The 15,042-nt window shown below is 39.5% G+C and overlaps 1 protein-coding gene across 12 annotated transcripts in view; it reads left to right on the top strand.

The window, feature by feature from the left end:
- Nucleotides 1–15,042, top strand: part of FMNL2 (formin like 2) — a 281,040-nt gene that overhangs the window by 231,030 nt on the left and 34,968 nt on the right. For all 12 annotated transcript variants that reach the window (XM_074336414.2, XM_074336391.2, XM_074336408.2 and 9 more), the window contains one exon: nt 13,942–14,016. In XM_074336414.2, the coding sequence (XP_074192515.1) occupies nt 13,942–14,016 (75 nt within the window). The remainder of the gene's footprint in view (nt 1–13,941; nt 14,017–15,042) is intronic.

Raw genomic sequence — 15,042 nt, forward strand, 5'->3', positions numbered from 1 at the left:
CAGATTGTGAAAATTAGCCAGTATATTTATGTCATGTGTACAAAAAAGGCATATACATATATGGAAATAGTAAGGCTACCATTATAGTTTGTTGAATATCAGCAGGCTAGCATATATTACTTTAATTTTAAGATGTACCCTATGAAGTAGGAATAAAGAAAGAGAGGTTCAGAGTCAATAGGCCTACATTAGTGAAGGGCAACCTTGGGATTTTTACCCAGATCCATTTTAGTCCCAGGTTCATAGTCAACCTTATATAACAAGTCATCGCACACCAAACACTTTCTACACACCCTCAACTTTCTGCCAAAAAGCGAACCTAATTGAAACAGTTATAGACTGGGTAGATTATTGGAGTGTTTGAATTTAGTGAAATTCAGAACAAACTGGGCTGTTTATATGAGGCCCAAAGAAAGAGGATAGGTCTTGTGCAGGATTCTAAAGGAAGAAAGAGACTTGATTGAGTTGGTGAAGGGACTTCTGAGAACAGAAGAAGAGATTGGCATGAAATCTGTCTCGGAGCAGGATAAGTCAGAATAAATGTGCTGATTGACAAGGAAAAACATCGGACTGGGGCCCATGATACAGAAGAAAGCGTGACAGGAGGCAAGCATGACTAAGCTTCTGCGAAAGTAATAGTGGAGAGATTTGAAGCCTGTGATTAAAAAAAAAATCGCAACTGGAAGATAGATAAAAGGCGGGAAAAGAAGAAAGGAAAGCAACTAATCGTTATAAAGTGCTTTGCAGTTTATGAAGTGCTTTTACATCTAGTCCCTTTGATTCTGTGGAAATCTGAGAAGGGTATTTTATGTAATTCCGATAAATATCATCTATCATCAGCTCTGTATAAACTACATTAGAGGGGAAAGACGCAGGAGTTTGGGAGCGAGGTAGCTCAGGCGTTAAATGAGTGGGCCCTGGACGAAGTTTGTAGCCAGGACAATGGATATGAATCCACAAAGTTGAAAAACAGTAGGTGAGAGACAGGACAATTCACTGACTCAAGAGGAGAATAAAAATGTATTCAAATAGTCTACATCTAATTAGGAAGAAAGTAACACAACCAAGAGGAACAAATGTGATGTGGGAATTTGTTTCAGATTAAGAAAATAGGCTTTGTTTTTATTAAATTCTTTTTTTTGTTTTTTTTTTGTGATGGTAAAATGCCCAATATCAGATTCTTAGTTCTGAACTGAAAACCATGAAAGTCAGAACAGATTTAAACAGAGGTGATTTGGAAGTGTCCGTGAGTGTGTGTGTGTGTGTTTGTGTGTGTGTGTGTTTGTGTTTGTGTGTGTGTGTGTTTGTGTGAGTAATCCAAATAGAAAAGGGGATTGTAACTAAAGAGGAGAACCCCACAAGGGCACCAGGCTAGAATGGGCTAGAAGAAAGCTCAGAAAGACCAGCACACAACACAAAGGATAGTCAGGAGGATGGGAAGATAACCCGGTGGGTCTGGTATCCTGTGGTGCAAGGTTTCTGCTTTAGATGACAAATTAGTCACATGGTCTCTCTATCCCTTCCAATTCTACGGTTTTATGTTTCTATAAAATTTTGTCCATACACGCCCATATGTGTAATATGTATTATACGTATAATATTCAAATGCTTTCATCTGATTGAGTGTTTCTTTGACTGCAGATATAAAAACAGGGTACTTACATAATAGAATGGTAGGTACACAAATTTATAAACAAGAACAAAAAATAATGCACCCAAGGCCAATGGTTAGGGTAGTAACAAGCTTCAAATAAAAATAGATCACTGTGACTTTAGATTCCATTGTGACATTAGTTCATAGTTCCCTTTTACAACCACCTTGAAATGGCTGTATCAGTCTCTATAACTAAGTCTCCTTTTAGAAATCAGCAGTGTGTCAAAGGAGCTTGCTGCTTCCCTGACCAGAACATGAGTTGAATGTGCTGGGCGCACTGGGTACCTCCTACTAGGAAGGGCCTGTCTGTGACTGTGTCCCTGGCATGGACAGTGTCTGAACGAGTGAGCTCTCGAATCGCTATTTAGGCTTTTCATTTCCCGGTTCCTCCATCAGACCCCAGACTCTGTTCTGCTCACTGGAGTTCAACAGCAGCCGTTCTTTATTCCTTTCACCACAGTGGTGCGTGTGGTTCCAGCCCAGCTCATTCATTCCATGTATCAATCTGCCAAGGCTGTATATTCGTACTCAGTTTTCATTCACAACAACTGATGGGAACACTCAGTAGAAGACAATGGCTCCGCACTTCCCGATTATGGCTCCACAGCCACTGTCAGTCCTCCCTCATCATGCAGTTGAGCTTTCTGACCACTGTCCCCCTCAGCTCTGTGTCACTGGAGAGTGGAAATGGCCAATCAGAGTAACATGAGCTACAGCTCTGTTGTGTCTCCGCAGTGTGGTTTTGGTCATGGAAAGGGAGGGCTCCGTCTCCACCAGTAATTGTACCAGCCACATGCATAATATCCCAGATTGATTGGTACACCGCTAAGTAAAACACTGAAATTTCCATTTTGAAGTATTTTCCAGGAATAGTTGTAAAACTAGGAGATAGTGTATTCTGTGTGGTAGGTATCATAAGACATATTCAGTCCATTAGTAAAAGAGAATCATCTTTTTGTTGTTTGCCTATTTGTTCTTCATTGTTCGATATCATAGCATGTCAGGTGTCCCAGGGGCACATTTGGGTGGATTCACTGAGTCTGATTCTCTTTGAAATTGTCCATATCCTATAGACCACGTGGGAAAGAACTGTTTCTATGTCTCTCTTATATTCTTGCCTGGAATCTGAAATTCACTTGACTTTGGGAAAACAATATCTAGCCTTGTAATGCGCTTTCCCATGACAGGGGTGGGCACATCCCAGAGACAGAGGACAGTTAGGGACTGCTGCTGTCCAACCTGGTGAATGTCAGGGGTAGTAGCTGGCCTTGTTAAACATAAGAACTGAAGGGAAGTCTTTTTTTTTTTTTCCTGCTACCTGATGGAACTGATAGAGGGTTCCTTTCTATATAGGGAAGCCTGATCAGTCTCTGAATGGTGTGACCTCATCTTTGTGGAGAGATGGCAAGTCTAGTTGGTCTTTATATAGTGTGGTTGACTCCCCAGCAACCTTGCAATAAATTTTACTCCTAGAAATCCATTTATTTGCTTCTTCAAGTTTTAGGTTTTAAGGTTTGTCGTCTTTGTAGGAATAAAGTGGTGATTCTCTAATCCAGTAGTTCTCAAACTTTTGGCCTCAGGACCCCTTTTTATACATACTCTTAAAAATTACTGAGGATCCCCAAAAGTTTTTTTTAATGTAGATTATGTATTGGCATAATCTACATTATGCCATTAGCACATTAGAAATTAAAGCAACATTTCGATAAAAGTTTTTTTAATCAAATTTTCTTTTTTTTGTTTATTAAATATATTGGGATTATATTGGATAGTAAAATTATATAGGTTTCAAGTGTACAGTTCTATAATACATCATCTATATATTGCATTGCGTGTTCAGTCAGTTCTCTTTCCATCACCATATAGTTGACCCCCTTTTCCCTCTTCTATCACCTCAGAAATCCCCCTTACTTTCTGGTAACCACTAAACTGTGTCTGTGTCTATGAGTTCTTGTTTCTTTGTTTGTCTTGTTTGATTGTTGCTTTCAGTTTTATATCCCATATGTAAGTGAAATCATTTGGTTCTCAACTTTTTCTATCTGACTTATTTCACTTAGCATGATAATCTCAACATCCATCCATGTTGTGGCAAATGGCAGTATTTCATCTTTTCTTATGGCAGAGTAGTATTCCATTGTGTATATATAGCACATCTTCTTTCTCCAATCATCTATCAAAGGACACTTTGGTTGTTTCCATGTCTTGGCCATAGTGAATAATGCTGCAATGAACATAGTGGAACATAGCTTTACGGCTAAAGGTTTTCAGATTTTTTGAGTAGATACCCAAAAGAGAGATTGCTGGGTCATATAGTAATTCTATTTTTAATTTTTTGAGGAATCTACATGTTGTTTCCCATAGTAGCTGTACCAATTTCCATTCCTACCAGCAGTATATGAGGGTTCCTTTTTCTCCACACCCTCTCCAACACCTGTTATTACTCATCTTGTTGATAATAGCCATTTTAACAGGTGTGAGGTGATATCTCTTTGTGGTTTTGATTTGCATTTCCTTAATAGTGAAGTTGAGCATTTTTTCATATATCTGTTGGTTGGTTGTATGTCTTCTTGGAAGAAATGTCTGTTCAGGTCCTCTGCAAAAGAATGAAACTAGACTGCTATCTGTCACATATACCAAAATTAACTCAAAACAGATCACATACCTACTCATAAGACCTGAAACAATGAATTTCATAGAAGAAAGCATAGGTACTAAATTTATGGACCTTGGGGTCAGAGAAGATTTTATGAATTTGACCTCAAAGGCAAGGGAAGTAAAAGCAAAAATAAGTGAATGGGATTATACCAAACTAATAATCTTCTGCATAGCAAAAGAAACCATCAACAAAACAAAGGGGCAACCAACTGAATGGGAGAAGACATTTGCAAATACCACCTTGAATAAAGGGCTAATATCCAAAGTATATAAAGAACTTGTACAACTCAACAACAACAACAAAAAAATCCAATTGAAAAATGGGCAGAAGACCTAAACCGACATTTCTCCCAAGATGAACTGTCTTATTTCATTAAAAATAACAATCTCATTACATGATGTTAACTTTTTCTATAAAAATTACCTATTATTTAAAACTAAAAATGAAAATCCGTGAGAATAGTGTTTTAGTTATCTTGGAGTACCAAACAAAATACCATACACTGGATGGCTTAAACAACAGAAATTTATTTTCTCACAGTTATGGAGGCTGAAAGTCCCCATGCCAGAATGATTGGGTTCTCTTCCTGGCTTGCAGATGGCCGCCGTCTCACTGTGTCCTCAGATGGTCTTTCGTGTGTGTGTGTGTGTGTGTGTGTGTGTGTGTGTTTGGAAAGAGAGAGAAAGATAACCTTTTTCCTCTTCTTAAAAGGCCACCAATCCCATTGGATTAAGATCCCAACCTTAAGACCTCATTAACTTCACTTCCTGCAAGCCATTAACTTCACTTCCTGCAAGCCCTATTTCCAAATATGGTTGAATTGAGGGTTAGGGCTTTAACCTAGGAATTTTGCGGAGACACAATTCGGTGCATAACAGTGGCATTATTTTATATTTTTATATATCTTTTAAAGTCTAGCTTAATAGAAGATAGCTGCTTGCTCATAGCTGCTTCTGCATTCAGTCACTTGTGTTGCTTTGGTTGAAGTAGTTAAAGAAAATCCATCCAGCACCCTGACAAATATGCAGATGGAAAAGGAAGTATTTTAACAGGTAATAGGGGGTGTTCTTTTTTGATACTATACTGTACAAACACTCTATGAGTAATAGTTTCTTAAAGGTTAGTTGCAAAGTGGAACCTGAAACCATATTAATGAACTTCTTGTACTCTGTTACGTTAAAATTTATTTTCCTCTCTTGCACCTTGAATGAATGCATAGCTTTGTACTAACATGCCGTGGTCACTTGGGAAATATCAATTCACCAAATTATCCAGATCTTCTAAACACTGACACATTTCATAATGCAATATTTTTAAAAAATCACATAAATGATTATTATCGCCAATCTCATCAGAAAAATTTTAAATATTGGTAAGCTCTCAAGCTCACAGTGGATACAGATTTTCTAAAATTCTCATTTTTGCTTGAGAGTTCAATTTTTATCATTGGAAACACATATTGTCAGTTGTTTTCTAAAGTAAAAGGCTCACTTCATTTTCAAGACAATAACTGCCAGGTATATATGTCTGAGTAACTGTAGTTTGTTCGTCGTTCCTTCAAATAAGAATGAAAAAGTGACTAGTTTATCTTATGACTAGAATAATCACAGAAGTGCTTGTCCTCATGATAACATATATTCATAAGCTAGCTTTCCATTTCATCATATAGAATACGAAAAATGTGCATTCAGCGGTAGAGATGAAATGAAATTAATATTTTTATGGCAGCATCAGGGGTACTCTTAAGTAAAATTGGCTTTTTAAAAAAAACTAAGAATTCATGGCTGTGATGAATACAGTGATTACTGGTATAATTCAGTGTCACTACCTTGATTCCTGAGAAGGAACAGCAGTTTCATTCTCCCACCATTGCTTTTGCACCACCAGTGCAAATGTCAACTCTGTGCATAAGGTTTATCACATCTTAATATTATTATAAACATAGTTTTGACTTCATAGACTCTGTGAAAGGGCCTGAGGGGCCCTCTGTGTTTGAGGCGCATACTTTAAGACTGCTACCCGCATCCATTGTTTGGCTGTCATCTTAGGCTGGGTAGAAGTGGTTAAAGGTAACTGACAGCAAGATCGTCCTGATTAAGACCCAGAACTGGGGCAGAGCCCAGGAGCAGTAGAGGAGCTGTGAACTGAGAGTTAGGAGAGAGCAATGGACAAACTTCAGGCATTTGCCTATTTGTGGACTAAGGTCTTTGGTCTCACAAACAAAGAGTCCCTCTCTTCAAGGGCTCTGAGTTCATAGCACATCTTTGTACAATTTAATTTGTTGTGATTCAGGCATGAGCAGAGTGTGGGTTGACATCTGCCCCCCAAGCAGGTCCCAAGTTCTGTTGGTGAAAAGGCCACAGGATTTAAACAGCTCATACCACGTGCTATTGCTTTGGTTTAGTGAGCATGTGATGATCACTAGAAATGTGTCCTTGTGTCCCCTCACTTGCCTTGCTGGACCAAATTGGGTATGCGCCCAGATTGAAGCTATGAGGAGAAGTGAATGAAATAAAGGATAATGTAGGCCTTCTTCTGCTTTCAAGGGGTCTGATTGTAAGTCATTCCAGAGATGCCTGAAGGCCTTCATCATTTTGTCCTCAGGTAGCTATTTAAATACCAGTCTCTCTTGAAGCACTAGAAGGTTTTCCTGTAGGAACAGAAGCCTTGAAAGAATCTGTATGTGTCCTTATTGATGACCAAGAGATGTGAGTATTGCACTGAAGCCAGAGAGATTGTAGAGCCTTCCTCGCTAGCATTTAATGGAGGTCATCTTTTTTTAGGGGAGTGATAAAAATGCTCCCTTTCTCATTTAAGGTGTGGTGTGTCAACAAGTCATCCTTTGGGGATTTCACTAGCCCTTTACTTCTACGTCAGGATTCTTTATTCAGTACAGCAAAATATGTGCATGGAAAGTAAAACAGTCATCTGGATGCTTTGTGTGCCTAGTGCCAAACATCTGGATATTTGGAAACATCTGGAAAAGTGACTGATATTGTCAAAAGGGTGTTTTGCATTATGTGGAGGAAACCGCTGGCCCATAATCAGATGTCTGCCAGTCTAAGATTGATATAAATATTTTATTAATTTATGAGGAAGGAGGGTTAAATTGTAGATTATAGCGTACATTCAGCTGTGCAGCTTTCATTCGTTTTGTTTTTTTTTCCCCCCCCAGTGGAGTGAGTTAAGGGTGCTTAGTTTCAGAATGCTTCAATTTGATGAATATTTCCACCTTTAAATCCCAAGGAGACGTGAGAGCCAGCAACAGGTTGGAATGATCTGCTTTTGTCATGGTAGCCATTTGGTGTCAGTGCATGAAATGTCTAATCACCTCAGGGCAAAAATTAACAGACTCCCCATAAGTACAGAACACCTCAGGAAAATGGTTTCTGGCAGGCCATCCTGGTGTCAGTAACCTCAGTCTGCTGGTGCTTCCAATAGCAGGTAAAAGATGCTTTTCACCTAGGCACTAACTATGAAATAACTGTTTACTTCATGTGACCCTGAAAAGAAAACAGAACTTTTGTTCCTGGGCACCCCTGAGAAGGGTAGTTTAATCAGTCATAATAGACTGTGCCTCTAAAACGGTGCCTTCCTGCAGGGAGCCCTGCAGATCACAGGGCCCTATTGTGAGAAGAGAAAAAGAGAGTATTGAGGCAGGCGCCAGGCAACAGGGCAAGAAGGAAACACTTAGGCAAGGGGCCTTTAATTTTTATATAACTAACCCAGGAGCATATTTTATAGCCACCTCATAAGAGTCAGGCCTCAATCTGGCTGCAGACCTTGTGTGGTGTCCTGGGAGCTGTTGCTGGGGGAAGCCAAAAGCAGTCTCTGACCTTGAAGGGGGACAGAGAAGTGGCTGAAGGCCGGCAGTCTGTTGTTCATTTCGCCATCTGGCTAGCAAGATATACTCTCTATTACTAGGCCTTTGTAAAACCATCTTTTCTCCACTATTACCCTTTGGGGAAATCATCCCCTATCCTCTGCCCACTCTTAGAGATGCTCTAAACCATTACCCCTTTTGCATCTAGGGCCCTAGATTTATTTAAATAGTTTGGGACACTGTTCAGAGATGTCTTTCACAGATGTTAGAGAACAGAGTTGAGTTGTTTTTTGGCAGAAGCTGAGATGTTGCTTCAGTTCTCCTTGAAGTGAAAATGTATCTGCTTGTCCCGGGTGTGGCCCATTTTATCAGGGCAGGGCAGGATTTATCCGCCTCGCCAGCACCAGTGAGCCAGACGTTGTGCCTTAGTGCTTTGGCTCTTATCTTTGGTACTCAGGGCCTGTGGAGCCGAGTACTTCTCTCTAAATTTGGTTTGTGTAGGGCTTCCAGGCCGGTCAGTGTGGGAATATCATATTATTGCCAAGCCTAGATTAGAATCTTAGAGCTTCAAGATAGTGAGTGAGAGGATTTTTTTTCAAACTTTTATTAGCAATGGAAATCTTCAATGAATCTTTCTTTCTCCAAAAGAAATCTTACCAGGAAACTCATGTAATCAAGCAGAGCTGGATAAATGAAGATAGAAGTCCCAAGAATCTTTCTTATGTGTGCTTTCCGTTTCCTGGCCAAGCTCCATCTTTGGAGCTTCCAAAGCATTCCTCTGGGAACACTTATGGCTTCCTAGAACAGGGTATGAAAACTAAGGAAATCATCTAAGGCTCTTAAATTAATGAGTGTGAAAACTGAAGTCCAGGGAGGTTCCCTGAATTGTCCACGCTCACTGTGGGATTTTAGCAGAGCCAGGACTTAGAACCCATGTTTTATGGTCCTCTGTTTAGTACTTCACATAGTCCCATTTCTACCCTAACCCTCATCAATGTCAGAGCTGAAAGGTGCAAAGAGGGTTGGATGTCCTAGGACCCCACAGGGATGGGTGGATGGGTGGCTGCGTTAGCAGACTGATATTTGCACTCCAGGATCTGAGCCTGAGTGAGTTCCCTTTACACAGGATTAATCAGGGTCAGGAAACTTACTCATATGAGTGTGATCTATAAATGATTTATAAATGAAGATGCCTCTTAAGTTTATAGTAGTAAACGTAAGTTTACAGTAGAGTACCTGCTTTTCCAGAGCATGTACTTTTATTTTTCTGCTGGTTGACTTAATTTCTGGCAGCGCTGGCTGCCGGAGTGTCTAATTCCTGATGGAAAACCCCCAGAACACAAAAGGGCTCCTCTCCAGTCTGCTGTGCTCAGCCTTTCTGTGGCTGTGTCTCTTAAATTCGCTCCCTACCCCACTTACTCCGGTGGGTACTTGTTATTGAAATAGGATATCAGTGTCAAAGCTAGTGGGGGAATGAGAAATACCAGTGACTCTAAAAGTCAAGAAATGGCAGATTTCACTTGCCATAGTGCAATTTTTTTTTTTTTTTTTTTTTTTTTTACTTGTTTGGCCTTTGTTGGCAGGTGGAAGTTACATGCAACAAAATATAATGTGCAATAATATATACATGCAAATAGGCCCCTGATGCTTACATTTGTTTTGATGAAAGCCTTGAGAGCATCCCCAGAAAGGCCAATGTGTGGATTCTGAAAATAACTGAGACTCAGTGGTCCCATTCCTTTCATTCTCACAAATTTCCTAAAACAAGGCCAAGTTTAGAGGAGAGAAGCAGCACGTTCAGCCATGATTGTCCTGTTTGAACCACGTGTGTGGGGGTGGTCCAGATGTGAGCTCTATGTGCTTAGACGACTTCCTTTGATGTGGGACATGCCTTACCAACCTTCCCCAAACGTATCTTCCCATTTCCTGAGGGATTGTAGTATACACTTGTTCAATGATTGCTACAGTAATGTAGAAACAAATGTGAATCTGGTTTGCATGCTTCCTTTGCTTCAGCTGGAATGAAGGGGGTCTCGAGAACCCATTCTGTTCCGATGGAACAATGTCAAAAATACCACCATGAATCCATTAGAGGAGATTAGCCGCAGAGCAGTCTGCCTAAACCTTTACAGAGAAGGACTTGGGACTGATAGGAGGGGCCCTTCTAGTTCTTACAATGGATGAGGAGAGCGGTCAGTCAGATCATTTTTTCATGGTTGCCCGAAGCTAGCATCTATGTTGGCAAAATATTGTTTTGTGCATTCAAATTCTTTTCACCAAGTTCATAGCAGCTATAAATTGGAAAATATTTAAGTCTGTTATTTTTGAAGATTGAAAGTATTTCTCTATGTCATAACACATGTTCTCAGCATGGATTTGTGTGTTGACAGAATGAGCAATTCTAAAGAAATGTATATTCAAAGCTCATAATGTATATTTCAGTCCTGCCTACCAGAGTAGTACAATGATTTTGGGGATCTTTACTCAGCATGAAATTAATCTAATATTGCTTGTTCTGGATTTAATGCTATCTCTTCTTATTCACAGGATATGAGTAGTTTGTTTTATTGCTACCCCCATGTGCTTTCCTCAGCCATAGAAAATCCATTTTCTCTAATGCCCTGGGCACAATGCTTGATTATTTGGGCTTTACCTTACTATTCATTGTAGCTGTGCAGGGTCAGTGGGCCAGTCCCTACTGGGTTCCTATGATACCTAGTTATAGTAACTATGTTTCTTTATTCGTGTTGCTAAATTGGAGGTTGAGTGAGTTGGACAGTTAATAATCTAGCTATCTGGTTTATAATTGGTCGTCAGAAAGGCTAAGGATTTAATCAGCTAGTCTAATATTACATAAGCCACGGTTTCCCAAATGCTGGTACAATGACCATAAGTACTTTTTCAAAGCACAGGTTCCTAGTTCTATCTGCGAAGATTCTCAGGATATCTTGATTGAGACCCCGAGAACCTGCTGTTTTTAGAAGCTCCATGGAAGGTTCTGGTGCACAGACATCAACTGTATGCATGACATAACAATTGCCGTTTTTAATAACGTTTTTCATCTCTTGGCATCTCAGATAATTCTGGAATGCTTTAACCGTTGTTTTAAGTGGAATATCTTTGCTTGAACACGTTGGGCTGTGTGGGAGGAGGAATATCATACTGGCAGTTCAGGACCTGCTTCTAGCCTCTGTGTAGGTCATTCATCAGATTGGAGATAAGTGATGTAACTGGGTATCGTTCATACATTGAAGGTATTGGATTACCCAAGGTCCTTTCCAGATTTCTGACATTCTTGAATTTGAAGGGCTTTGCCTTTCATTTTGCAGGATTTGTAGTCATCATTACTGTTCATTGATGGCCATTGCCTCGTCTGGTTCAGTAAGTGCTTAGACACTCAAACACAACATTAAGCAGCCTGTTTTTCAGGAGAGCTGGCAGCTGTCCCCAGATCCTAGACCGCCTCTCTTCACTACCAGCCTCCCAAAACAGACTGAAGTAAACCATTCTCCTAGGGGACAAATTCTTATGCTGAGGTTTATCTTCAAGAAAATTCAGGTTGTAATTCTGACATTTTCCCTACCAAGCCTTGGCAGTTTTCACCCACTGGGCCCTTTTGCAGGCTGGGGACACTTGAGACTTTGGGCACCAGATGGAACTGATGTCACAGTCTAGGGAGCTGATTTCGCATTGCCTTCCCGGTTCATCGAACCTTTTGTTTCCAGGAACTTACTGCATATTCTCTAGAGGGGCCGGGGCAGAACACAGCCTGAGTATCCCTTTAAATCTCTGGTTCTCAGCCTTTGCAGAGCATCAGATGGTCTGTAGTACTTTTAAAATTATACACGCCTACGTCATCCAGCCCCACCCAGGCCTGCTGAATCAGGCTCTCTAGGGTGGGATTGAACACGTGTGTTTTTAAAGGCTTTACTTCAAACTCTCCCTTCTGGACTTCTCCCCTTCCTCCAGACTGGGTGAATGCACTGTTCCTCTGTCTTCTGTAACGATTTTTTGTTAAGACAGGTGTAAGTAAATGGAGAGCTGTCATCAGAATACAGTAAACTGTGGTCTGAATCTGTTGAGAAAATGAAGTTGCTGTTAAGACCAGATGGCCCTCAGAGGTCAAAGGCTCTTCCCTTAACATTCTCAGTTCAGGCACAAGAACCACCACTACAGATTTAATCCTGGTGCCTATCTACCTGGTCTGACGGTTCTTGTTTCAGTCTGAAACATGGTGGAGAGTAGCAAGTCCCTTTCGTTAAGTGTATTTTAACATAATTGCTTATTCTCTATTCACTGCAATTCAACAAATATTATTGAGAACTTACAATGTGGTAAGTGTTGTTCTAGATACTGAGGGTAGAGTGATGAACAAAACACAAAATTCCTGTACACACGTGCGTGCACGCACACATGGAATTTAATATAATGGACTTGAATGGCTGCGTTATAACATTATGAAATATCATTTATGGAGAATTGTTTAGGATTGGAATGAATGTCCCTAAGATAAAAAAATGGAATCAGAAAATTTAGGTAAGCATATTTGCGACAACATGGATGGATCTTGACATGATTATGCTAAGCGAAATAAGTCACACAGAAGAAGTCAAGAACCATATAACTTCACGCATACTGAAAGCAACAAAGGAACAAGACAAACAAAATCTCATAGACACAGATGACAGTTTAGTGGTTACCAGAGGGTAAGGGGGGAGGGAGGTGGTAAAGGAGGGAAAAAGGAGTCAAACATATGGTGATGGAAGGAGAACTGACTCTGGGTGGTGAACACACAATGTGATATATAGATGATGTATTACAGAATTATACACTTGCAAACTATGTAATTTTACTAACCATTGTCATTCCAATAACTCTAATTTAAAAAAATTTTTTTGAAGTTTACAAAATGTTAAGACCAGAGATTGTGTCTTACTAACACAACATGTAGCCCATAGATGTTGAGCTAAATGTTTCCTGAAGGTGCAATAAATAAACCAGTGGATTTAGGACTTTGCTCCACAAAAGGTAGCCAAGGACACTGACAGAACTCAAGTTTATCCTTTAATTTTGGAAATAAGTCTCCAGAGTTATTATTTGGTACAAATCTTTCTTTGACTTTGTGTTTTTAACTTAATGTATTTAATTCCGTATATATGCAGATAGCTTGGGCCCCAGAGTTCACAGTATTTCACCTGTTTTATTTCATTTGTTCAATGAATGCATTAATTCAACCTGAATGCATATGGTTTAGGCCTCTAGAGTGGTACTTCACATATCCCTGCAAATGTTTATACTCACCTTGACTTGGTTGATATAGTTTCCCAAAATTTCTGTGTTGTAGCTTATACACTAAAATTTTTTGTTTTAGTTAGACATGATATGAATATTTTGAGTCTGCCTTTCAAAGAATTTAAATACAAAATTATTAAGATCTTTTCTTATAGCATGTCTTTTTTTGTACAAAGGAAAACTTTAGTGATTTTTTTTTTTTTTTTAATTATAAGCAATACTCTGGGATTCTGAATGCAGGCTAAAAATATTGGTGGGACATGCAAAGGTAACCAATGAAAGACGAATACATTTGATATGGATTTCAAAATACCAAGAGAACATGCAAAAGAAACCAGGATCAGCTTTGGTCTTGGCTCATGTTGCTATTTGTAACTAGCTTAGAAGAAAAGTAAATAGCAAGAGAGGGAAAAAATGGATAGTCTGGGAATAATTATTAATGCTAAAATGTCTGCATCTAATTTTGGAATACTTATATTTGGAATTTCACATGCACTATTCAAACGTGTGTTTCAGGTTTGCGGAGAAAAACAGCGCTTTGAGAAGTTGATGGAACATTTCAGGAATGAAGACAATAACATAGATTTTATGGTGAGCTATTTTAGGACTACATTCAATAAAACTCAATTTCAGCAATTTTTTCCTACATCCATTTACATTTATATGTATTATACATACATATGTATGTATGTATATGTTACAAAGGATAGGAAATTGAGTATAATATGCTATAAATCCAATCTAGACTGTCCTACTTAATCTGTATTTTCCCTTTATGGTATTTATTTCCAGTTTTATTCCTTATCTACATGCTATGGTGCAGGCTAAAAGTACAGATTATTTAAAGCAAATAAAGGGTGAAGCCATGCATTTGGGAAGAGGAAGTTAACGCCCGCTGCAAATGCCTGCAGCTGCCAAGCTTAGCTAACAGTAGTGCTGCATGAGTCCTTAAGGCAGAAACAAGAATCTTGAACATTTTTTCTTCTGCACACCCCAGCCAGTGGCCTTCTCCAGACAGTATTCTCAAAGAGTCAAGTGCTTTGGTTTGTAGAATTGACTTACATATCCTCCAAATTCATATACAGCAGTGATTGTTCTCCCCTCTTGATCTCTTTCATTCTCTGGTAATTCTGAGAGGGCATAGTCGTACTGCACAGCCACTCAGCTGGCAAAATCACATGCAGCAACGTCAGGTTTAGCGGCAGGACTGTCATCTTCAGATGCAAACAGCAAAAGGAGTTTGAGCACTTTTGAATTCATATACCCAAACCTTCATCCCGGACTGAAGGTGGAATCTACTCTAGTTCCTGTGACGGATTACTTTGGAGTGATCTGCCGGGTTTCTTTGACCTAATCCAATTGTTCTGAACCCAGCACAGACAACCTTACCTGGGCTTAGTCTCCCAGATCACTTATAGCCGGGAGCAGATGTTCCAGTCAGTTCTGACATTGCTGAGTCTTCTAAAACCTGTGCTTACATAGGATGCCAAGCAAGACTTTCATTTGAATTGCTTCAGTGACTATAAAATATGAAACGTAACATTGCAGATTTCTAACCCTTTTATGTAAAAAATTGTTTCTGGGTCCTCAAATTTATTATGCGTCCTGGTCCTTGGC

The sequence above is a fragment of the Rhinolophus sinicus genome, chromosome 17 (assembly GCF_057876585.1).
Source record: "Rhinolophus sinicus isolate RSI-liver-muscle chromosome 17, RSI-T2T, whole genome shotgun sequence".
Classification (NCBI taxonomy): domain Eukaryota; kingdom Metazoa; phylum Chordata; class Mammalia; order Chiroptera; family Rhinolophidae; genus Rhinolophus; species Rhinolophus sinicus.